This window comes from Monodon monoceros, unplaced genomic scaffold (assembly GCF_005190385.1).
Source record: "Monodon monoceros isolate NGI ecotype Baffin Bay Population unplaced genomic scaffold, NGI_Narwhal_1 Super_Scaffold_5, whole genome shotgun sequence".
Taxonomy (NCBI): Eukaryota; Metazoa; Chordata; class Mammalia; order Artiodactyla; family Monodontidae; genus Monodon; species Monodon monoceros.
This window is the reverse complement of record NW_021703782.1, coordinates 105,930,718-105,955,420: the sequence shown is the minus strand read 5'-3', so window position 1 is coordinate 105,955,420 and position 24,703 is coordinate 105,930,718. Positions and strand designations below refer to the sequence as shown.

The 24,703-nt window shown below is 55.4% G+C and overlaps 1 protein-coding gene, 1 non-coding gene and 1 pseudogene across 9 annotated transcripts; all 3 read right to left on the bottom strand.

The window, feature by feature from the left end:
- Positions 1 to 1,695: 1,695 nt before the first annotated feature.
- Positions 1,696 to 2,416, bottom strand: LOC114884129 (annotated as a pseudogene).
- Positions 2,417 to 4,083: 1,667 nt separating this feature from the next.
- On the bottom strand, positions 4,084 to 24,311 carry CERCAM (cerebral endothelial cell adhesion molecule). Of its 8 annotated transcripts, none has more exons than XM_029203664.1 (14): positions 22,756 to 24,311; positions 17,112 to 17,248; positions 15,163 to 15,253; positions 12,810 to 12,920; positions 12,519 to 12,636; positions 11,826 to 11,960; positions 11,467 to 11,671; positions 9,145 to 9,264; positions 8,610 to 8,886; positions 7,615 to 7,747; positions 5,973 to 6,100; positions 5,651 to 5,854; positions 5,006 to 5,258; positions 4,084 to 4,697 (listed from the first exon to the last, which is right to left on the bottom strand). In XM_029203664.1, the coding sequence occupies exons 4-13, from the start codon at positions 12,881 to 12,883 to the stop codon at positions 5,006 to 5,008; spliced, it is 1,647 nt and encodes a 548-aa protein (XP_029059497.1). In that variant the 5' UTR covers positions 12,884 to 12,920; positions 15,163 to 15,253; positions 17,112 to 17,248; positions 22,756 to 24,311; the 3' UTR covers positions 4,084 to 4,697. The 8 variants fall into 8 exon arrangements, with proteins under 8 accessions (XP_029059497.1, XP_029059498.1, XP_029059499.1 ...); XM_029203665.1 differs by lacking the exon at positions 22,756 to 24,311 and adding an exon at positions 19,430 to 19,489; XM_029203666.1 differs by lacking the exon at positions 17,112 to 17,248.
- On the bottom strand, positions 23,240 to 23,448 carry LOC114884858. Its single transcript, XR_003790924.1, has one exon. It is a non-coding gene; the product is annotated as a small nucleolar RNA U3 (small nucleolar RNA).
- Positions 24,312 to 24,703: the final 392 nt, after the last annotated feature.

The following is a 24,703-nucleotide window of genomic DNA, read 5'->3' as shown; positions in this document are numbered from 1 at the left end:
GATCTTAGTTCCCCCACCAGGGATTGAGCAAGGGCCCTCAGCAATGAAAGTGCGGAGTCCTAACCACTGGACCGCCAGGGAATTCTCCAGCATTTACAATTCGGCTAAGAAACCGGAAGGAAAAAAAGAGCTCCCCAAGCAGGCGAAACAGTTGGCAAACAGCCAATGCCCAAAAGCTGCCATTTACTCATAGCAAAGCCCCTTGTCTCTTGGTTTGCACACTGTTGTGGCAGTAGCGGGGTGGGGGGAAGAGCAGATTAGAAGTGGTCCAGCAGGAGTGAGAAGGAGACCTGGTTCTTGCCCCGACCCATCCCCACTCTCACTTTCTCACAGTTCCCCGTGCCTTCCCCAAGCAGTGGGTATGCCTTGGAGAAAGACTTCCCAGCCTTTTTTCAGAGCAGGGCACCCACAGAAAACCAAAATATTTACACAGCATCTAAGTAGTCTGGTGGGTATTGGGGGACGTTTGGAAGTCTTGATGAAAATTTCATACTTCATTCTTCATAATATATATTAGGATTAGAAACTGTGGTATAAAATATTAGGGAAGACTTTAAAGCTCAGTTTTGTATAAAACTTCCAAATAAAACATACTGGATAAAAGAAGACAGACACAAAAGGCCAGGTACTACATGACTCCATACAGGTGACAGTTTGGAAAAGGCAAACAGATCAGTGGTTTCCAGGGACTGGGGTGGGAAAAGGGAATCGACTGCAGAGAGGCAGAGGAGAACTTTTGGGGGGGATGTATATATTCCATATCTTCACTGTAGTACTGGTGGCATGACTTTACATCTGTCAAAAATCATCAAAGTACAGAGAAAGACAAATACTGTATGATATCACTTATATACGGGATCTAAAAAAAAAAAAATACAACAAACTGGTGAATAAAACAAAAAAGAATGAAGAGTGGCCCCCGCTCGCCGCAACTAGAGAAAGCCCTCACACAGAAACGAAGACACAACACAGCAAAAATAAATAAGTAAATTAATAAACTCCTACCCCCAACATAAAAAAATAAAATAAAATAAATGTCCATAATTAAAAAAAAAAAAAGAAACAGACTCCTAGATACAGAGAACAAACTAGGTGTTACCAGTGGGGACAGGGAAGGGGGAGGTGCAGTAGAGGGTTAGGGGAAAAACAGGGTTATTATGGAATTATATGAAATCATGTGTGTGAAACTTTTGAAAATTGTAAAGCACTATAGAATTTAAAGAATCATTCATTCCAAAAAAAAATCAAAGTAAATTTTACCGTATGTAGATTTAGCTACAGTTCCCAAACCTGTCAGCTCCTCAGGATCACCTGCGATAGTTTTGTTCAAAAACAGTCAGGCCTCACCCACAACCTACTGAATCAGAACCCTGGGCAGGAGAATTAGGAGGGGGCAGGAATCTGCATTTCAACCAGCTCCCCAGGTAACAGGTGGTGGAGTGTGTGGTTTGGGGCCAGGACTTCTGGGTCAGGACAGGGGATGCCAAGCTTCTATCTCCAGCCCAGACCCGACCCCTGAATCCCAGGCTCGTGTATCTAACTCATTGACACCTGCACCTGAATCTCAAATGTAGCACATCTGAAAATGATCTCCTGACCCACCCCAAGCCAGCCCCCTGCCCCACACTCTGTAGTTTTCTCCATTTCTGTTGATGGCAGTTCCATTCTTCTAGTAATTTGGGTCCAAAACTTTGACATTATCCTCAATCTGTCTAGGTCTCTCTCTCTGTTGTTGTTTAGCTTTTATTTCATAATCATAAACTTAACTCTGCAATTCAGCTAGACTTGGAGCGGGGAATGGAAAATGTGAAACCCAAAGCACTGCAGCAAAAGCACAAAGATTATAGGATGTCACGAGCAGATGAGGGTGAGGGATGCTCTACTGAGCTACGGAAGGAATGGGCTGTTTAAGATAAGGCACGAGTCAGATTTACTAGATTTGTCCACAGACAGCAATGGTGAGCTTCTTGCTGGTCTTGCCGTTGCTGGATCCAGAGTGGTCCACGGCTGCCACACCGTTCGTGACCTTTTCTACCTTGCCAAAGACCACACACCTGCCATCCGGCCACTCAGTCTTGACAGTGCAGATGAGAAACTGGGAACCACTTGTATTGGGTCCAGCATTTGCCACGGACAAGGTGCCAGGACCTGTGTGTTTCAGGGTGAAATTCTCATCATCAAATTTCTCATTGTAGCTGGATGCCACCAGTGCCATGATGGCACCACCCTGGCACATAAATCCCGGAATACTTCTGTGAAAGGAGGACCCTCATAACCAAATCCTTTCTCCCCAGTGCTCAGAGCACGCAAGTTTTCTGCTGTCTTTGGAACTTTGTCTGCAAACAGCCTGAAGGAGATGCAGCCCAAGGGCTCGCTGACAATGTGGAAGAACACAGAGGGGTTGACCATTGCTAGGCAGCGCAGGGAGCAGCTCCCAACGGTGGTGTATCAGTGTCTCCTCCTGAAATTCTGCTGCTGCCTCTCACCGACCCCACTGTTAACATCCTGGTCTGGGGCACCATCATGTCTCACCTGGATTATTACAATGGGTTCCTAACCCATCTACCTACTGCTACCCTGGATCCAACTACAGTTCATTACAGCAGCCAGGGCAATCATGTTAAAATAAAAATTAAATTGTGTCATTTGTCTGCCTCAAACCCTCCAGGGGCTCCCTGTCTCAGAGTAAAAGCCAAAATGACCTCCAAGGCCCTCCGTGCTCTGGCCCTGACCTTGGCTCCCTCACCTCCAGAACTTGGCTCCTCCTTGCTTGTTCTGCTCCAGCCACAGTGGCATCTTCCCTGTCTTTTGAACCTGCCAGTCCTGTTCCTGCCTCAGGACCTTTGCATATGCTGCCCCCTTGGCCTAGAATGGTCTTCTTTCCCATATCCCCATAGCTTGTCCCCTCACTTCCTTAAAGTCTTTGTTCATGTGTTAACTTCTCAGCTCATACTTGATATTTCCTCCCTCATTTTGTTCTGTAGGACTTAACAACCTCCAATATTTGCTTCTCTGTTTTTGTCTGTCTCCCTCACTAGAATATCAGCTCTATGAGGTCAGGGATTTTTGAGGGACAGTTTTATTCACCGCTGTATCCCTAGTATCTAAACATGGCCCATAGAGGGTGCTCAATAAATGTTCATTTTAATGAATGAAAGGGACACCTGGAGCCTGGAAGGGAGAAGTGACTTACTCAAGGTCATAGCCATCCAGAATCAATGGCTTTTGGTCTTGGAATGAACAAAGCACCAATTCCACAGCTCTGGCCCAAAGTCCTTCTCAGAGCCATGCCAAGCTCTGGAACCAAAGCCAGGCCAGCAGGACCTCATCCCTGGTACGGAAGGAGGGAAAGCCCAGCCCCAGGGGGTGCCTGACTGACTCTGCCAGGACCCAGGGGCTTACAAGACCAAGTCAAGGGGCTGCATGGGGGAGGGGCTCCTCTGAAGGAGGAAACCTGGAGATGGCAGGTCCTGCGCAGGTGGAACCACAGCAGCTACGGGCAAGATAAGGAGTCGCCTCCCCATCCCCTCCGGCTGCCTGAGCGCAGGCAGTGGAGACAGTTGCTGGGCCTTCCAGGGGTGGGGAGAGAGGAAGGCCGGCAGTTCCCAAGCAGGAGAGCATTAGAAGGTGAAGCTGCTGCAAGTAGCCCAGAGCACAGGGGGCAGATTCCAAATACCCCAGGCTCCCTTCCCATTGCTGGCCCCAAACCAGCAGAGGGCGCCCTGGCCCACAAGGTCCAGGTTCTGCCACCTTGCGCCCTCTGGCTGCCACACTAGTTAGGGCAGGAGGGGAGCCCTGGATCTCCCCAGCCACTTCCAGGGGAGGGGTTCCAACCGTACAAGTGAAGATCCAAAGGCAAGGAGGCCTCAGCAGCCCTCGGTCTGGCCTGGGCCCACCCTGGCCAGCAAGGTGAGGCCAGTGATGACCACGACAGCCGCAGTGGGTAAGCACTCACTGTGGGCTGGGCTCCAGGCCTGGCTACTTTATACCCACCTGGCCCGTGAGATACTTCTCCTCCCACCTCCACTTTACCAATGAGCAGACTGAGGACGTGATGCCAGATCGATCGCCTGACTCCTTCTCTAGGCTGCCCTCCCCCTCTGTCTCTCCACCTGCTCATTCACAGATCAGGAACGCCTCCCTCCCAGCCCTCAGGACACACAAAGAGGCTCAACCATGAGTTAAAAAGTATAAAGTGCAATACCAGCCAGCTTTTATTGAGGGCCTACTGTGTGCTGGGTCCTCCTCCCACCTCCCTGCACTTCCCACTGGCCAGGGAAGAGGGTGGCAGGTGAGACCCATGTGTCAAGCTGGATAGGGAACTGAGGTGGAGGTAGAAGGTGGCAGAGGGGCCCCAGCAGCTGGGTCCTCAGCTGGGGGCAGGGCTCCTGTGTCCGCCCAGCTTGAAACTGAAGGCTGGGGGCCCTCCCTTCTTCCCTCCACCCCAGGCCCGGAATCAGGCTGGCAAAGTAAGAGGGCCTGCGAGCCCTGCCCTTGTGCTACGTGACCTTTGGGGAAGGGGACCCGTCTCTGAGTGGTTTCTCCCAATGGAAGACGAGTCCAGAGGGCAGAGTGGCCATGCCCAAGGTGGCAGCCAGGTCTCTACTGGGTCTATGGTTCCTGGTGGCGGCTCTTGCTCTGCTCCCTGGACAGCTATGGCCTATTCCCTGGTACTTCTCTGGAGTCACCACCCTGACCTGGTGGGACAAGAGAGGTAAGAGGAGAGAAGTAGAAAGAACTAGAGTTGGACAGTGAGAGACAGAGACAGAAACATACAGAGATAGTGAGAGACACAAAGAGATAGAGATGGGCAGAGAGAAAGAGAGCGAGAGAGAGGGAGTTAGAGGTGGACAGAGAAATGCAGACACAGTCAAAGATACAAACAGAGACAGAGAGAGAGAAAGCCCGAGACAGAGAGAGGGAGAGAGAGAAGACAGCTGAGAAGAGGAAAGGGAGACCCAAACACAGAGTCAGTCGTTGAAGGCGAGAGAAAACCAAGGCCCACCTAGAGCTCATCCTGGGGGTGGGGATGGAGGCTGTGCCCACTGCTGCCGGCCAGGTCCAGGCGGGGGTCCCGCAGGGTCTTATAAGAGCCACTCCAGCTGACGAGGCGGCCGCTGTCATCGTCCCAGGGCGAGGACGTCTCTGTGTCGCTGAGCCACTCAGCGTCCCCCGCGTAGTGGGTGGGAGCAGCAAGCAGGGGCCGGGCTGAGAAGGCCCGCAGGTCCCGCGGCCAGAAGTGTGCCTTGTACTGCTCACTGAGAGGTGGGAGGCTGGCTCAGGGGGGCTGGGGTAGGCCCCTCCACCCAGACCCATGTCAGCCCGGAGCCAGGCACCTCACCCCCAGAGCACCTGACCGCCCTCCCCATCTAATCCTGAGGCAGGATTTCTCTTATCCCCATTTTCCAGATGGGGAAACTGAGGCACAGAACAGGAAAATCGCTTGACTGAAAACCACAGGGCATCACAGAATTCACACATAGATTGATCTGACTCCAAGGCTAAGTTGGGCTATTCCTTGGTGACCAGAAGGAAGTGACTCAGCCCTGCCAGCCTCAGTCTCTCCACCTGCCCAGTGAGGGGACTTACTACTTGCTGAGGTGGGCTCTCGAGACAGGCTGACCCTGCCCTGCCCCCATCTGAGGCTCACTTGGGGTGCTGGTCAAACATGATGGGCAGGAACTCATCCACGGGCAGCATTCGGCGCAGGGGCTGGGAGGCCAGCAGCTTGCGGGCGCCAGCCAGGCTCAGGACGTACGCCAGTGTCCAGTACGAGTAGCCAGCTACCACCAGGTGCGGCAGCCCCTCCACGGCTGCCTCCTCCTCAGGGTTCACCTGCTTCCGGCCGAGGTAGCTGCAGGTGACACCAGGGGTCCCAGGAGTCACTGTAGATGTCCCAGGACCCCTCAGGAGGAGGCAGACCCCTGGAGGCCCACCCCTCTCCCTGGCCCCTGGGGGCACAGGCTGCCTACATCAGGTCCCAAGGAAGTTTCTCCGCCTCCACCTCCTTCATCAGCAGCTCCAGCCGCATCTTGAAATTGCTTTCAAAACGCACGTCGTCCTCAAACACCACGACCTGGGCCAGGCCCCGGGCAACCACCTGTGGTACACGGTGGGGGAGGCTCTTTAGACCCCTCCCACCTGGCTGACTCTGACAGACACTCCTGGCCTCAGTTTCAGGCCAAATGCTCAGCCCTGGCTGCGTCGCTCAGCTGCTAAAGGCTGGGCGGGGCGGGGGGGGGGGGGCCTCCCTTCTTCCCTCCACCCCTGGCCCTGAATCAGGCCGGCAAAGTAAGGGGGCCTGTGAGCCCTGCCCTCGCGCTACGTGACCTTCGGGGAAGGGGACCCGTCTCTGAGTGGTTTCTCCCGATGGAAGATGGGTCCAGAGGGTAGTCTTGCTCTCCAAGCAGATCACAATGGCAATCAGAACCCTTGCTGCAGTCACTGAGCACTGGGGCCACAGTGCTCATCTCCAGGGACCCTCAGGAGGCACGATGTCCCCGTACTGCGGCAAGGAGATGGAGACACAGGGAGATGAACCCACTCGTCCAAGGACACACAGCCAGGAAGTGGCAGAACTGGGATCTGAACCACATCTGCTGGACTCCAGGGCCTGGCTCCTCACTTCCGCCTCTTGGGCTTTCCTCGAGGAAGCTAGGCTGGGGGGTGGGGGGCTGGGGGGGTGGAGGAAGGCCCTAGCCCCACACATCCCTGAGAAAAAATACTTTTTGTAACTGTTGGAAATGTGAAAAGAGCATGAGATCAGCTCAGTCAGTGGTGAAACGTACATCATCCTTCAATCTGTTCAGAGGTAGCAGAAAAGCAGAAATATAAGCTCACATGCCCATATTCTGGCTACAGTAGAAAATAAAAACAAGGAGTGAGTCTGTGCTCCACCTCCTGGAGGGGGCGCCCCTTGGAGGGCCAGGCCCGGGTCCTCTCCTGCCGTGTCCAGGCAGTGACCTCTCCCAGGCACTCACACCCCAGCCCTGGGCTAAGGCTGCTTGGCCAAGCCCTAGGCCTTTCTTCTTCCCACACAGAACACACCCAACTCCTTCAGCCCCAGGGCCTGTGCACGCACTGCCTTCCTCTGCTGCGAAGCCTCCTCTCCCTGCCCCTCAATGGCGAGGCCCACCCTGACCCCACAGGAGGCCAGGAGGCCGCTCCGGACGCACAGGCTCAGCGGCCATGACTCACGGGCCCAGCCGCTTCGCGGCATGTGGGATCTTCCCGGACCGGGGCACGAACCTGTGTCCCCTGCATCGGCAGGCGGACTCTCAACCACTGCGCCACCAGGGAAGCCCAAGTCCGCACTCTTGAACAGCCTGTATATCCCCGCTCCGTGGCAAGCTTAGTTCTTTCTTGATTTCTGCGCCTTGCTCTGGTCCCTTTGCCCCAGGAGGGACCGGCTGCATTCTTCTTGTTCACCTCTGTGTTCTCAGAGCAGAAGCTCTCCTAGCACACAGCAGGTGCTCAGTGGAGACCGCAGGGTGAATAAGGTATAGGGTTGGGCCCTTAGGAGGCTGAAAGCTGCTGGCCGGGTCATTGTTAGTGTGCACGGTCAACCCCCGGTCACACGAGTGCTGGTACAGAGCAGTGGATGGGGGTCCTCACCTCCTCCCAGATGGAGTAGTGGCTGAGGAAGCAGCCCACCTCGCCCTTGGTCAGTGTGCGGCCCGAGTAGGGGTCCTGGTAGCCGGGAAGCAGGTCCACGCCGAGGCTCCTCATGACACTGCTGTTGAGTGTCCTGAGGCAGATGGTATAAGGGGGTCAGGGGTGCCCGCCAGGGACCTGTCCAGGGGGAACTGGCCTGTGCAAGTTGGGGACAGTCACACTGGAGTCTGGTTGGAAGGAGGCTTCAGTCTTGTTACTGCTTTGTGTGGCCTGAAGCCATCAGTGACTGGACCTGGAAAGCCACTGCCACCTCGGGCGGGGGGGATCCTAAGGGGAGGGGGCAGCAGTCTGAGGGGGACACACCCCAGGATGAATGCGGGGAGCGCGGCAGATACTTCTTAGGCAGCGGCCCAAGCGAAGGATGGACATCCTGCAGTCCACAGGGCCGGGGCGTATGCAGCAAACAGCAGTGGGCACATGGGGCCGTGGGACCCCTGGTTGCCGGGGGAACACGACTGGCCTGCTCCCACCCCCGCCCCGCCCATCAGGGACCTAAGTTCAGGATGGAAAAGAATAACCCTGATAATCGTAATGAAGACATTATTAACCTTTGGGATACTTACTACATTTCAGGCCCTGGCTAAACCTTCACTGAACCCTTACAAGCCCCTAAGAGGAAGGCAGTTACTCGCCGTTTACACAGTAGGGCTGAGAGATGGAGGTCACGCAGCTGGTGACCACGCCCAGAAGCTCCAGACCCTGGGCCTTAACCACTGTACTCTCCTCCCTCAGGTGGGCTGAGGGAGGGCACCCTGTCCTGTTCTGTCTGCCCTGGGACTCCCCGAGACAGAATTACTCAGGCCCTGTTTGAATACCTCCTAGAACGGCAAACTCATTCAGCTCACTGTCTGCTTTTCCCATCCCCATGGAGCTGTGATGGACCACCCGGTCCCCACCGGCTGCCCAGGGTCCTGTCCCCACCCAGGAAGCCTCACCGGCCATCCACGGCATCCACCAAACGCCCAGAGATCTCCATCTCCCAGAGCGAACTCAGCATGCGCTCTCGGCGGTTGGGCCGGCGGGCCAGGCTGATGACAAACACCTGGAAGAGGAGGGGAGGCAGGGGAGTGGGTGCAGGGGGAGGGGAGAGCCCACCCACCTCCTGGCCCCAATCCTGCAGGCCCGGAGGACTTACCTCATCAAACCCCATCTTGCTGGGCCTCTTTGGGGGCCGGGACACATGAGCTGAGGCCCACATGGGGGGCCCATCCACTGCAGAGGAAAGCACCCCCCCATCATGAGTCCCTACTGGCTCTAGTCAGCGGCAGCCCTGGAGTCCTAGCCCCCCTCGTTCCTGCCCCCTGGCAGAATACCCAGCAGGAGATCACAGAATCCACCTGCCTCCATTGTACGGATGGGCAGACTGAGGCCCAGCGGGAAAAGGGACTTGCCCAGAGTCAGGGAATGAGTTGGGGAGAGGCTTCAACCCCAGCGGTGGGGAGGGGGGACACACCGGCTCACAGCCCTCACCCAGCGCTTCCAAGATCAGGTGGATGAAGTTGACTCTCTCATCCTCCAGCCCCTGGTGGGATTTCACAGGTACGTTCATGTACCCATAACGGTGCTCGTTGCACACGTGGGCCGAGACCCCTGCGGAGAGAGGCCGAGTGAGCACTGGAGTGCAGGGTGGGGCTCTCAGAACCCAGATGGCAGGTCCTAGGCCCAGTCCTGCCAGTGACCCACCACGTGAGTCCTGTCTGGAACCCGGCGTCCCCACCTGGGCTTGGAGGGAGAAACGGCTTGGCTCAAACAATATCTAAGGGATCTTCCTGCCGAAATGGTTTATTCACGCGATAGACGCATCTAGAGCACCAGCTGGCTGCTGGTGGTGAGAAAGACAGACAGTCCCTGCCCTCGGGGGATCAAGGTGAGGAAGGAGCAGGCAAACTCACACCTGGCTACAGCCAACTGATGCCACCGGGCGTTGCTCCACCCCCTAAATCTTTCCCACCTCTGCCCAACCCCCCTCGCCAATCCAGCACCATCACCTCTTGCCCCGAACCCTACACTTAACCCCACCCCCTCGCCTGCCCCCACCATGCTGTCCTCCACCTGGCAACCAGAGTGGCCTTTTTTATTCCTTCAATGTTTATCATCTTTATTATAATTATATATTTAGCCTTTGTCTTCTATAGACTGTGAGTCCTCCAGGGCAGGCACATGGTATCTATTAAAAAGTTAACCCCAGGCCCAGCATTGAGCACAGAGCCTGGCCCAGTGCAGGTGGTGGAAGCATGAATGATGGAGACAGAACCCCTGTTCACGAAATTCCTACAAACCGCTGACCAATAAAGAGCAGCTGATACTCAAAGTAGAGGTAAGAATGAAAAAATAAGGAAATAGGGAATTCCCTGGTGGCCTGGTGGTTAGGATTCTGAGCCTGGGTTCAATCCCTGGTTGAGGAACTGAGATCCCACAAGCCGCCCGGTGTGGCCAAAAAAAAAAAGGAAATACCTTTGCTTCTTCTCATTTTTTTCTCCATGTATTTGTTTCACCTTCACTCTCTTTCTGCACTTGATTTTTTTTCTTCCTGCATCTCTGCACTGCAGACGTTGCTAGTACCTCATGCACACACACAAAAAAGATGACACTCAAAAAAAAAGATGACACTCTTCTCCCTGGACACTTCTCACACACTGCTTGCCCAAGTGCAACACTTCTTGATTAAATCATCACTTCTAATTCACCTTGACCATGAGCAGAGTTCTCCACCCACCAGACAGCCTTCACGTCCTTGCCACCCGTGAGTGCACGTGAAATACATTCTCTGTAGCCTTCTCAAGATCTTTATTCCAACAGCAGTATCTCTGTCTCACTCTCAACTTCGACTCTTCCTCAGAACTGGGTTTATCCCATCCAAACCCAAACACTTTTTTTTTCTTTTTGGTTTTTTTTTGGCTGCGCTACACAGCTTGCGGGAGCTTCGTTCCCTGACCAGGGATCAAACCTGAGTCCTCAGCAGAGAAAGCACAGAGTCCTAACCACTGGACCGCCAGGGAATTCCCCAAACCCAAACACTTTCTAGTAACCTTCATCTTAAAAATAACCACCGACAACAGAATGATATTTTCCAGTGTTCAGATCCAATCACGTGATCCTCTGATGGCTGCCCGACACCCACAGGCTAAAGACCAGATGCTTGCCCATCAGGTCCACACAAGCTGGCCCCTGCCTACCTTTCCTGACTCAGCCTGCACCATGCCCCCTTTGCTTACTGTGCTCCAGCTGCCTGCCTTCTTGCATCCCCTGCCACCACAGGACCTTTGCACCTGCTGGTCCCATTGCTTAAAATGCTCTGTCCTGCTCTGTCTACCTTGTTAATGTCTGCCCATACTTTAGATCTCAGCCCCAAAGTTTACATCCTCCAAGAAGCCTTCCCTGACAGGTTAACTCTAGTCTAAGCTCCCAAAACACCTATAATCAAAAAGCTCTTCTTCCGGTCATTGTGATTGGACATTGATTTGTGTGATCCTTTGAGTGACTGGACTGGAGGATCCAGGAGGTCAGAGACTGCCTGATTTTACTCACCACTGTCTCCCCAGTGCCTGGCACCTGGTAGGTGTCCCAAAAATATTTGCCTAATGAAGGAATACGTGAAAGGGCCATGGTGGGGACGGCCAGAAGGACATCTAACCTACCGGGGCAGTGGGCCCAAGAAAGCCTACGACCTGGAGGACACACAGGAATTAAAAAGATGAATTGCAGAGTGGGGAAGAGCACGCCAAGCAGAGGGAATAGCATGTGCAAAGGCCTAGAGGCCTGGGAGAAAGGCTCAAGGAGAGCTGTCCTCACCAGCAGCCTGACAGGCGTAGGCGAAGATGATGATGTCGTCGAAGGGCCAGGTATAGTTGGGGTGAGGGGGGTAGAAGCCCAGCTGTTCTGTCCCCTCCGCCCGCAGGGATACCAGGAAGGTGGAGTGGACCATGGGGACACGGAAGCAGCCCCGGCGCTGGCGGTTCTTGGTAGGGAAGTAGTCGGCTGTGCGGCGGTAGTAGCCCTGGGGAAGGGGTGGCTCCGGGCTGTGAGAGGGCGCCCCTCCATCCCCAGCACACTGCTCCCCTGCCAGGGCCCACAGACCCTAAGGCCTTCAGTCTCTCCACGTCCCTCCTCTCAGACCTCAAGCCTCCTGAGGCCCCCGAACGCGGCCTTACCTGGGGGGTGATCCCACACCAGAAATTGGAGTAGTAGGTCTGAGAGTCCAGCATCGGGGCCACCACGGGCAGCCGCTGCTCGATCAGAAGCCGCAGTGTCTGGTTGTTGGTCAGAATGTTGTCCGTGTCTGCAAACTGTGGGGAGGGGGATGTCACAGGCCCCAGCCTTGTCTGGGCTGCAGTCCCCCAAGGATTCACTGAGTGGGATCCCTCCAGATTTCCAGAAACCCAGAAAGTCTCCCAGGATCCAATGGGGTTCCCTCAGAGAGGTCTAACCTATAAACCAGTAGATCCGTTTCTGGACCAAGAATCTAGTCTGGGGCACTGGCTCGGGGATTGGGTCCAGAGATTATACCCGAGTTGCTGATCTAAGAACTTTATCTGAAGTTTTAGGAAGTAAATCCAAAGACCTACTCTGAGCTCTAGTCCAGGGAACTAGGCTCAGTTTATACTCTGGGCTCTAGCCCAGGGATCGAGTCTCAGTATATACCCTGAGCTCTGACTCAGGGATCCAGGTTTAGTACCAAGTCTGAGCTCAAGCATAGGGATCCAAGCTCAATATCTGATCTGGGTTCTGACCCACGTTGCTAGCTGAAGGAGCCAGCCTACAGGTGGTTAAGTCACACCAAGATTTCTGTCAAGGGCAGGTGCCACCACCTGTGGGAAGCCCAATTGTAGGCCAGGCTTTCTTACCAGGATATAGTCGGCCCCCCAGTCCCTGGCAAAGGTCAGGGCTTCCTGTTTCAGCTCCATCAGAAACTGGTGCCGTTCTTTGGTCCAGTGCTTAGGGCCCTCCTCGTCTGGGTAGGACCTGAGGGGGTAAAACGATGAGACGTTCCCATGCGGTAGGGGCATGTGGTGTCCCTCTCTGCAGGGCAGTGGACAGAGCCCTGGCCTGGAGGCTGTGGCTCGGGGTTGTCCCTTTCCTTCTCTGGGCTGCAGCTGTTGTCCATCTTCCCCAGAACGTTCCCCTCAGGTCACCACCTGGGCTCCCCCTCAGGCCTCCAGACCACAGCGGCATAGTCATCGCCCACAGCAGCCAGCCACTCCTGCAGCATCTCTGTGGTGTTGTCCACGTTGTGGTCTGTGGCACACCTGAGGACACAGGAGGAAGAAGGGTGAGGAGGCACAGCCACCGAAGGACCAAACCCCGAGGCAGCCTTGACCCCCGGAGCACCAACACTTGCAGGGCTGGCCTCTCCTGGGAGCAGAGGAGGCAGGTGTGCTCCAGAGGAAGGCAGGAAGCCAGGTCCCAATCATAGGTCTGTGATCCACTGTGTGACCTCAGGCAGGTTCTGACCCTCTCTGGGCTTCACTTTCTCCCTGTAACTTTAAGCTGTCCTGGCATGCTCAGGGGCTGAGATGACAGAACTTGAATGCATTTTGAAGGATGAAAAGTACCTCAACTTTGAGGAACATACCTGCCACATTCTCTGGTTACCTTCCTTCCCTGCTGTTTGACCACAGGTCAGCCCCCTCCCCTCTCTGAGTCAGGACTGGACAGAGGAGCTGCTGCTTCCCTCCACCAGATAGTTGTAATAACGACCAAACCACACTCTGAGCGTCCCTGAGAAATGCTGATGGGCCCGAGCTCCGTTGCCACCACGAGTAGCCTCTCTGAAGGGGCTCTCATGACAGAGGGGGGTGCAGGGGGCTTAGCCAAGAGCCCAGGTTTTAGGTGATACTGCCCCTTTAAGTCAATTCCCCAGAAGTGAACATTAACTACGTGTCAAGTCTTCTATGGGTGGGAACTAACTAACTCCCAAACTGGTAATTGTGGGCAGCCTCCCCAGGCCACTGGCTCCAACCCCAGCCCAACTTTGGTGTGTTGGGGAGGGAGGGTAGTTTGGTCATTTCTCTCAGTTTATCCCCAACCTCAGCTTGGGACTCCTCCCTGCTCTGGCTTCTACAGACTGTGGCCTCTGATTCCAGTGCCCTGCAGGGACGCCTAGGGGGAGAGACTGCAGGAAGGGGGCTTTGCCCTTGGCCGCAGGACCCAGCCCCTCTCCTGAGAGAGGCTGGAACCAGCCCAGGGGAAGGGGGAACGGGTGTGAATCCCCCATAGGGCAGCATGGAGCCCAGGGCTGACAGCACCCTAACGGGCTCCCCAGGAACCCGGAGGCCTGCTGGGCTGTGCCACATCGGGCCCCAGGGGACGCCAGCTACTCCTGTCTGCTCCGCTCCAAATCAGGCCAACCACAGGTCCCACGGGTTCAGTTTCAGCTCTGAGGGCTAGGGCAAGAGGGACTGGGCCCAACTTACACCCAGAGGAGGTCCCAAGAGGAGGAATAGGGGCCAGAATTAGGGAATGGTGTCCCTCTGTCAACCTAAGGCCTCAGAGGTCAGTCTGCAGGGCCAGGGGGATAAGGGGTCCTGTCCGGGGACACAGGTTGCGGAGGGCCTATCTGCGAGGGAGGGGCCTGTCTGGGTAGTGTCTGGGCAGCGAGCAGATGGGGCCATCTGGAGCCCGGACTGTCCGTGGGGTTGGGGGATAGATGCCCGGTGGATGCCGATGCCCGGGTCTCTCTCACCAGAGGGCCAGCCTGGCCCGGGGGTAGTCCAGCCGCTCCAGAGCGCCCAGGTAGTGGGGCAGAGAGTGCTCGGCATTGCGGGCCAGGATGGCAAGGACCACGGCGGGCAGCGGCGGCTCTGCGACGCCCGCAGCCTCGAGCCGCGGCCCCAGCAGGAGCAGCAGCTGGAGCAGCGGGGCGGCGGGGGTAGCGCGCATGGCGGGCGCTCTGGCGGCTGCGGCGGCCCCCGGGGCTCCCAGCCCAGCCGAGGGTAGTGGGCGGTGCGGTGCGGCCCGGCCGGGGCGGGGCCTGGAGCCGGGGCGGGGCCGAGGCGGGCCCGGAAGGGGTTGTGGGGGGCGCACCCCCCAAAGAGTGGACTCCCACTCCCAACCCCTATTCGTGGATTCTCAAGTGTCCTCTCCTCGACCAGGGGCATCGCAAGGCCAGGGCCCGGACACCCGCCCCGGACGCGATCCAGGAGCAGCTCCCTCCCTGCTGGAGGGTCGTGGAGGACGGCATCCGAGCCGCCCGGGCATCTCAGAATGCTCGACTACGAATCCCTGGGCGTGCAATAGCCAGAATCCGGCTCCACTGAGCGCCCCTGAATCCGGATTCCCTGGCCATCCATCTGACCCTCTGACCTGAGCCGCAGACCCCGTGGGACGGGACCCACTGGGCCGCGGCCTTTCCGGGTTCCCCCGCTCCAGCCCGCTCCACCACCCCCGGGCGCCCTCTGGCGGGCCCAGACGGAACTTCTCAGACCAGCCAGCCGACGCGTGGGCGGACAGAAAGACCGGCTTGGGGGGCGGGGAGGGGGTCCCCCTGACCTGCAGGCGTCATCCCGCCGCGGTCCGAGCCTGGCGTCCCCAGCGCGTCATCGTCCTCGCCTCCGTCGCCAGCACCGGCACTACTCCGGCCCTTTAGGAGAGCAAGGCCTACTCTTAGATTGAGTGTAGAACATGGGGCACCACTCAGCCTCTCATGGTGACCCAGCCCCCTCCAAAGCAGGGTGACTCCTGTGTCTGGTCAGAGTCGGGGTCCTAAGGCCCCTGCTGAGATGGAAGAGGGTCCCCAGACTCTCTTAGGGCAGGGGAGGGGAGGGGTCTGGAGGCACCAGTATGGGTTCTAGCTCCTCTCTACCACCAACCTCAGGCAGGCCGCTTTCCCGGAGCCTCAGGGCCTCCTGGGTAGAAGGGCTGCTAACAGCACCCACCTAGGAAGGTTTGCAAGGATTCCTTGAGAGCGTGAATGCACTTAATTCTATGCATGGGGCCTGGCAGGCGGGAAGAGTTCCTGGGTCTGGAAGACAGAACTGGAGAAGCCAGCCTCTCCTTCCATTCAGCCCCTCACCCATGGGAACCTACTCTCCTATGGCACCTTTGGGTCTCCCTTCAGGTTCTTCCCAGGGTCAGGGAGGGGGGCTAAGCCTGTGCACACTATCTCCACTGCAAGAAAAGGGGTGGGGGCCCAGCAAGTAACAGCCTGGTGATGGGGCAGCATGTGGAGGCATCAGACCCCAGAGTCCTGGTCTCCAGCCCAGCTCCAAAGCCTCCAACAGCTTCCAGGTGGGGCTGCTTCACAGCCAGTGCCCTGCAATGGAAGGCCTGAGGCCCCCTGAAGCATCCTGGGGAAATATTGAGTCCCTTCCCTTGCATGGCTGCCTCTGCTGGAAGGCACTCCCAGCCCCAGAAAGGGGATACCCTTTTTTTTTTTTTTGTCATGCTGAGCAACATGCAGGATCTTAGTTCCCTGACCAGGGATTGAACCTGTGCCCCCTGAAGTGGAAGCGTGTAGGCTCAACCACTGGACCGCCAGGGAAGCCCTGGGGATACCAAAGCAATATCCCCCACCTCACCCATCCCAGGATCATCCCAGAGCCTCTGCCCATGCTATTAGTCATGGGGCTTCCAGATTCTTCTCTCACCTCAGTCATCGTCCTCCTCCCAATGCACTGACCCCTCCCATCTTCACCTCTCTCCCTCCCCAGTCCACCCAGTGGTCTAGCCTGTCACTGACTCCCTTGCCCCAGGGTTCTCCCATCATTCCTGCCTGAAAAAACCCTACAGCCATCTTGCTTTGGGGCACGTTAAGACAGCCGCACACTCCTGATCTCCACTCTCCACTGGACTTTCACTGAGCCCAACAATCCAGTTTCCCTGTGCTGCTGCCCCCGCTCCTCTGTGGCATTTCACACGCCCGGGTCTTCTGAAGCCCTCACTCCACTCCCTCTCCCCCAGTGAAAATCTTCCTGCCTTCTTTGGAAAAAGAGAAGCCATCACCTGAGAACTCTTATTTCCAGCCTCCAAACCTTCCACGCCCTGCGACCAAGCTGGCCTCTGCTCTCACGGCCTATTACCATGGAAGAGGCACCCCTTCCTCATAACAGAACCATCCTTGGACTCCAAAAGCCATTCTCTTGCCCTTCCTGGATCACCAACATCCGTCTCTTCTGGATCCTTCCTTCAACATTCCAAAGGACTTAAACCTCCCCCAACTTAAAATGTGAATACAGGGACTTCCCTGGTGGTCCAGTGGTTAAGACTCCATGCTCCTAATGCAGGGGGCCCTGGTTCAATCCCTGGTCAGGGAACTAAATCCCACATGCCGCAACTAAAATCCCTCATGCCGCAACAAAAGATCCTGCATGCTGCAACGAAGATCCCACATGCCGCAGCTAAGACCTGGTGCAGCCAAATAAATAAATAAATATTTTTTAAAAATATATGAATACAGTCAGCTGCCTGCCTGTGCTTTGCTCCCGGTCTCACTTCCTCACCTTCATTCGCTGATTGACACACACCAAGGCTGCTCCAGCCAAACTGCTCCCGTCAAGACCGGCATCCTCCTGGCCCCTCATCCAAGAGGGCTCCCTCCAGCAGCTGACTTCATGGACCACTCCCTCTTTCTGCAAAACTGACATGTGTCTCTGCTTCTCACCTGGACCCACATTCCATCTGTCTAAAACAGAACCCCAGTCTTTCCTCCAAACCTGCTCCCACTCCGGTGGCCTCCCTCAAGCTGATGACAAGTGCCTCTCTCTCAGCCCACTCCTCATCCTGGCAGGAGACCTCAATGTCTCCTGCACGTGGCCACTTGCGCGGCTCAGGGCATCAGCACCACTCACCTGGGCTACAGCACCTGCCAGTACTCACCCCCGCGCCCGAGGCTTTCTCCCTGGAAACTGTTCTTCACACAGTGGTGCTTTCTCAACTGCATGGTGTTACACCCTTTGGGGGCTGCCATTGCCCTCAGCATAGAGCTCAAACCCCTCAAGCGACAAGGAGGCCCTTCGTGGCCTGCCTGCTGCTTCTCCAACTCCTCTGACCTCCCCTCCCCTATCTCCTGCTCCAGCCAAATTGGACTATGTACAGTTTCCACAACACTTCATGCTTGAAGACCTTCCCACATCCTTTTTCTTTTTTTTAATTCCTCTGCTTGAACTGGGCCAACTTCTACAGGCCCTCTGGAAAGCCTTCCCTGATGTCATGTCAGGGGGACCTACTCCTACAGGGAATCCTATATAATCCCATTCATTCAGCAAATATTTATTGAGCACATGCTATGTGCAGGAAGAATTCTAGGTACTGGGGATACAGAGGTACAGACTGTCTCTGTTCCTAAGGTGCTCACATTCTGATGAGGGAAGACAAACAGGAAACAAAAAAATTGATAAATTAATAGATAACTTCGAAGAACAGTAAATGCTATGAACAAAATAAAACAAGGTAATGAGAACAGAGAGTAGCTGAGGGTGGGAGGCAACATTGAATAGAGGGGTCAGTGAAGACATTTCAGAGCAAAGGGGAGCCAGCCAAGAGCAGATCTGGGGAAGAGTGTTCCAGATGGAGGGAACAGGTGGGAACAAGCAAGGAGGCCAGGGTAGCTGGAGCAAAGTGAGCAAGGGGAGTGTGGTAAGAGGTGAGGACCACTTAGGGCCTTAAAACTATGGCAGGATTTTGGATTCTTTTGAAAAGTGCAACAGGAAGACACTGGAGGGGGTAAGCAGAGGAGTGACAGGATTCCTCTTAAAAAGATCGCTCTGGGGACTTCCCTGGTGGTGCAGTGGTTAAGAATCTGCCTGCCAATGCAGGGGACACGGGTTCGAGCCCTGGTCCGGGAAAATCCCACATGCCACGGAGCAACTAAGCCCGTGCGCCACAACTGCTGAGCCTGTGCTCTAGAGCCCGCGAGTCTCAACTACTGAGCCCACGTGCCTAGAGCCTGTGCTCCGCAACAAAGAGAAGCCACCACAGTGAGAAGCCCACGCAACGCAATGAAGAGTAGCCCCTGCTCACTGCAACTAGAGAAGGCCTGCACGCAGCAACGAAGACCCAACACAGCCAAAAATAAATAAATAAATAAATAAATTAGAAAAAAAAAAAAAAGGTTGTGAGATTTAAAAAAAAAAAAAAAAAAAAGATCGCTCTGGCTGCAGCTCAGAGGGTGGACCACGGGGGCAAGGATGAAAGCCCAGGAGAGCCTGGTACTGGGAGAGATGACGGTGGGCAGGGCTGAGATGTAATGGAGGCAGAGCCCACAGCCTTATGGGATTAGATGTGAGAGATGGAGCGAGGAGTCAGGATGACTCACAGGGTTTGAAGTGGGCTGGGTGGTGGGATAGGTTCTGAATGGGGAAGACCTGAGAAGCAGCAGGTAGAATGTGAAATCAGGTTCTGTGTTGGACCTTATTCTGAGCTACCTTTTAGACTCGCAAGTGGAAAGATCACATGCCACGCCTGCCCAGCTGTGAGTTCTGAGGCAGGGGCCCGTCCGCCACCTTCACCATTTTATACCAGCCCTAGAGCAGGGCCAGCCGGGCACTGGGTGGGCTCTCAATAGAAACATGATGAGGTCATAAGAACCTACTGTATGGCACAGGGAACTCCACTCAATGCTCTGTAATGACCTATATGGGAACAGAATCTAAAAAAGAGTGGATATATATATATATGTATAGCTGAATCACTTTGCTGCACAGCAGAAACTAACAACATTGTAAATCAGCAATACTCCAATAAAAATTAATTTAAAAAAAGAAATATTATGGGGTTACTGACTAGGGTGGGCTGACCAAGCCCCTGTGCTCCTACTTACACTCATTTTTTTGCCTTCACATATAATAATACGGCGTATTCTGCAAAGGTAATATTGCGCCAAACCCGCCGAAATTCTAAAGCAGTGGTTCTCAAAACATGGTCCCTGGACCAGAGCCAGCAGCAGCGTCACCTGGAAATTGTTAGAAATGCAGATTCCTAAGCCCCTCCCCATATCTACTGAATCATAAACTCTGGGAGTGGAGGTTAAACCAACAAGCCTTTCAGGTGATTTTGATGCCAGCTCAAGTTTGAAGCTGCTATTCTATGGGCCTAAGGACTCATTCTAGGGGTCACGTAGGACCCCGAAAATGATTGTTTTGGGTCCATCTGGCTGAATAGGACCCAGACCACCCTGGACCAACACATAGTTGGGCTCTGGATTCCCCTCCTCACAGCATCTTCACTCCCGTCCCTCAGCCATTGTAGTTCTGGCCAAAGCCAGGTGGTGGCGCCGGTGCCTCAGGCTCCACCCTGGCTTCCGGAAACAGAGACCCTGGAAGAATTGTCCCCCTCCTCGGCACCCTTCTTCTCCCCTCTGGGAGCCTCAGCTCCAAGGTCTGCCTACAGGCCAGGACCCTGAAGAGTGACCTTCATCAGGGAGAGGGGCGCTGAGGTTGGCACACCCAAGGTGAAGGCCAACCCCCTCTTCCTGGAGATTAGGAAGGTGGGCTAGAGGAGCCCCCTAGGTCAGAGAGAAATTAGGGGTGTCTGGCCTGTGGGGCTTGGGGGTCAGGAGCCCTGGCAGGTGGCTGTGGTCCAGTGGACCCTGGTCACACCCCCATTAACCCTCCGCCTTCCCTGCCCAACCTAACGCGAGGTCTCAGGTGCTGTTTCCCTGCCAATGGGTGGGGGCAGCCTAAAAGTACCCCAGGGCCCACACAGAGCCCCAGGGTTGCGGGTCCTCACAGCCTGGCAGCCAAGCAGGATGGGAACGGGGGGCCTACGGCAGAGGGGATGCACGGATGGAGCTCTTACCAGCTGCGAGCTTCACGTCTCCTGGGTTGGGGGCTCTCTGGGCCCCTGTCCTGCTTTGTGGCCAAGGGAGCCCAGGATCCTGGCCAGAGCAGGAGCCCACACCCTGCTCCTGGTCCTGGTGCAGCTCGGCAGATGGGGGTCCAGGAGCCCCAGTAGGCTCCCTCCTACATGAAGTTCCAAGCCCGGTTCCAAGCGGACCCAGGGCTGAACGCTGAAGTCTTGCCCCCCATCTGCTCCCCTGCCCCACATCTTTCCTATTTGAGGGGAGACTGAGACCCCCAAATTCCAGATGGAGTCACCACTCTGCTTAGACATAGCATATCTTGGTCTCTGGTCGAGGAATCTGCCCATGCCCCCTCATCTTCCAGGGTCCCACCCAATGCCCACCCCACCCCCAAAGGACCACCCTCTCGCTCTTGGCCATGCCCTCCTCTCCCAGGAGCCCAGATGTGGAGCTGTCCTCCTCTGAGAATCTGCCTCTGTCCTCAGGAGGCTGGGTCCAGGCCAGCTGTTTTCCTCGTGCAGCCAGCTGTTTTGCCCATCAGGAAGCAGCCCTGGCTCCTCTGCTAAAATCGTGGCAGTCCCGCTGGGCCAGGGCCCGGGAGCTGTTAACTCCTCTGGGGCCAGGCAGCCCCTTCCCCTCCCAGCCTGACCCCTTCTGCCTTCCTCTGACCTGCAGGAGTATCGTGTCGCAACACTTCTAGAAACCCCCAAGCAGACCAAGCAATGCTATCTCCACCCCCACTCAGCAACTGCTAACCCACAGCCCCTCCCTCCTCTCAACAGAGCCTTGTCCTCAGGTGACCCCAGGTGAGAGGAAGGTTCAAAAGGATAGATGTTACCCCATTCAGAATAATAACAGTAATAGCTATCATTAACTGTCTGCTGTGTGCCAGGCATTGTGCTAAGTGCTTGAAATGTATTACCTAACTTAGTTTTCACAACAACCCTGTGAAGTAGGAAATATCTTCATCTTATAGATGAGAAAATGGAGGCATGGTGAAGCTAAATCACTTGCCCAAGCCCACTCGGAACTGGGGTTTGAAAACAAAACTGGGCTGCCTGCCTCTCTCTGGCCGACCCTGGTGGTCCTGGAATCCCAGTTGGTGTTGCTATTTAAGTTTCCCCGAGCTTCTCTCTCTCTGATCTGGGCCTCAGTAGCACCATCTGTGAAATGGGAAGCTCACGGGTGGAATTACCACCACCACCCACTCCGTGGGCTGAGTCCAGAGTAGTGCCAGGCTCTGCGCTCAGCACCTTCCAAGTATTTATTAGTGGATCATTCCTCTCGGTGGCGGCGGTCAGCCTGGGCTAAGATCCCAGCTCTGCTGCTTCCTGGCAGCCTAGTTTTGGGCAAGGGACTTTACCTCTCGGAATCTCAGTATCCAAAGTTAGAAAATGGATAGAAGAACAATATCTACTGCGTCCTTGATTTTGTTGTGAAAAGGATGAGATAATGCAGGTAAAGCGGTTAGCAGGTACCTGACACAGAGAGAGTCGGTGGGAAATGTTGCCCCTTTACTATCACGACTATAAACGACAATCCGGAAGGATCTGAGTGGCCCACCCACCACTGTGCGTCCCCATGCCCAGCACGGAGCAGGCACATAGGAGGGCTCTGTCATTTCTTGTGAATGAATGCAACCTGGTCCAGTGATACCCACGCGAGAGCAAAGGCTGCGAGAAGGGGCACAGCTTATCCAGATTACACAGTTAGCGGGGTAGAGCACTGGGAATCCCAAAGCGCCCTTAACTCTTCCTGAGCCCGGAACCTGGTCTGCCGGGAAGGGGAGGAGAGACAAGGGAACAGGGACAATCCCAGGGCTGAGACGGCCCAGAAGGTGACTGGGCTGTGGCTGGGTGGGATCTCAGGGTCTGGGAATGACCCCTCAGGATGCAGTGACCCGTGCTCTCCCCCTTTGTCCCCTCCCCCCTGCCCACCATGGGTCAGCTCCCTGGTCCCAGCCTAGACATCTGGAACTGGGGCAGACAAAGGGCTGCGAGGAGGGACAATAACCTTCTGTCCATTTTCAGATGCCGGGCCGGGTCTGGCCAGGGCTGGGGGCCGGAGCCCCGGCAAGGCGGTGCCAGGCCCCCCGTGGGCAGCGGACAATGTTGGCAGTGATGGAGAGGAGGCATTTCAAAGCGTTTTGTTCCCGCTGACCCCCTCCCCCCAACATCTCGCCCCAGCTCGGGGTGAGGCCCCAGCCCCACCCCCAGCCACCCAGGCCCCTGCTCCGGGCGGCTTGGGGACCGGCCACATTCTTGACCTCAGGGGAAAAGTTTAGACTCTTTGCGCCCTGGGCAACAATAACAGTGTCACAGAACTGATTTAGGAGCAGCACTTACCATCACAAAGCGACAGACAAAGAGCCAGGGCTGAGAACGCGCCGGGCCTCTGCGTCTACTCTTCCAACCGCTGCTCGTTTCTCTCCTGGGCACCGCCTGGGCAGGACTGGGGGCCAGGGCCCGACCCTGGGCACGGAAAGCCAGGGCAGGACTCGAGGTGGGAAGGAGTGAAGGAGGAGAGACAGGGGATCCAACAGGGAATGAGGGGACCTGAGAGCTTTCCTGCTGAGAAAGCCCTTCCCCACTCTGGGCCTCAGTTTCTCTCTCTGTAACGAGGAGGCTAAACGATAAGGCTGAAAGCAAGAGGCTCCGATCCTGCGGGCAAAAGGGTCTCAGTGACGACGACGACGATGATGATGTTGAGAGGATTTACCACTTCATTCTGCCAGGCACTGTGATCACTGACCCCTTTCTGCCTTAAGCCACCTCCCCCCACCACTTTTTCTTTTTGTCTTTCTTTTTTTTCTTTTTTTTAACGATGGCGAACACTCAGGCAGCATCCTCTGCCTCTTACTCTCCCAAGAGAAGAGCGATTATCAATGGCAAATGGCAGCTGCAGAAGCAACACCAAGAGCAGGTTTCACACTCAGGAGAGAATGCTGTGCCTCCTCCTCGCGGTTTCCGGTGCTCTACACGTTCAGAGAAACTTTTCTAGTAACAAACTACAGACATGATTCCTGAAAGTAGAGTTTTTCATCCTCTTTTGTCATTTAATCCTCACCAACCGCACAAAGCGGGTGTACCATTAACCCTAGTTTACAGTTGATAACTGAGGCTCAGAGAAGTTGAGTCACTTGTCCAGGGACACACAGCTTGGAGGTTATGGAGCCGAGACATGAGGCAAGGCTGGTTCTCTTCTGATTATAGATTATACTGCAGTGGGAAGGAGAGAGGGGCAACGAGGCAGCTGGACCCTGCTGAGTCCTGGGTGGGAAGGCCTGTCCTCCCAGCCAGAAGGCTATGAATAAATAAATGTCTGATTACCCCCAGGGGGAACTCCACCCTTGGAGCAGGTGCCTTTAAAAACTAGAATGATTCTTGTCTGTGAGCAGAGGTTGGCCTGGGCAGACACCCAGATGCGGGGACTGGACACAATGACCTCTAGTGGAGACCTCCTAGGAATTAGAGGCAGGATAGGAGAACATTTAAGGGCTCAGGGCACTGGAGCCAGGCTGTGAGTTCGAATCCCGGCTCTGACTTTTCCTGGCAGTGGGTCCACGGACAGTTACTTCTACTTTCTGTGCCTCAGTTTTCCAATCTGTAAAACTGAACCCACCTTTTAGGAGTGTGGAGACCATTCAGCGAAGTATATGCAAGGCCTTAGAACAGCATCTGACTCAGTGAGGGCTGCCTGTTTCTATTCAGGAAGGTGCCATGGCCAGGGCACCTCAAGGTGGGCACTTCGGGGACCCTGTAGCAGGCAGTCAGCTGTTGGCCTTGCTTTCCAAGGAGTGGTTGGGCTTTGATTACAGCATAAGGGACTACAGTTAGACCCTGAGATCTAAGGGGACCACATTCTCTGGGATCTGTAAGGTCGAGGCCAAACCATGCCTTCTCATCAGAAGAGATTGTGGCTTCTCTGATGCCTGGGCAGGGGTTGCTTGGCCCTGGGCATGGTGCCTGGAGAGAGGATAGAAAGGGAAGGATGCCCTGGGAGGTGCTATCCAGAGTCTGCCCTCCCCCAACTGCCCCTGAAAGCCAGAGGGACCAAACTGTATGTGGAGGGCGAAGGCAAGGTGGCCGAGCACAGCGCCCAGAGCACAAACAGTACTGCCCTTGGCGTCATAAGGGGGCCTGGTGGGTTTGAGTTCCAGTTCCACCAACTCGCTGTGTCACCCAGGATGAGTTGCTACCCCTCTCTGAGCTCATTCCAAAAGTCTTTTAGGATCCAAAGTGTTCAAAGGAGACCATCACAGGAGCTTCTGTGATTCCATAGGTCTTAAGCAAA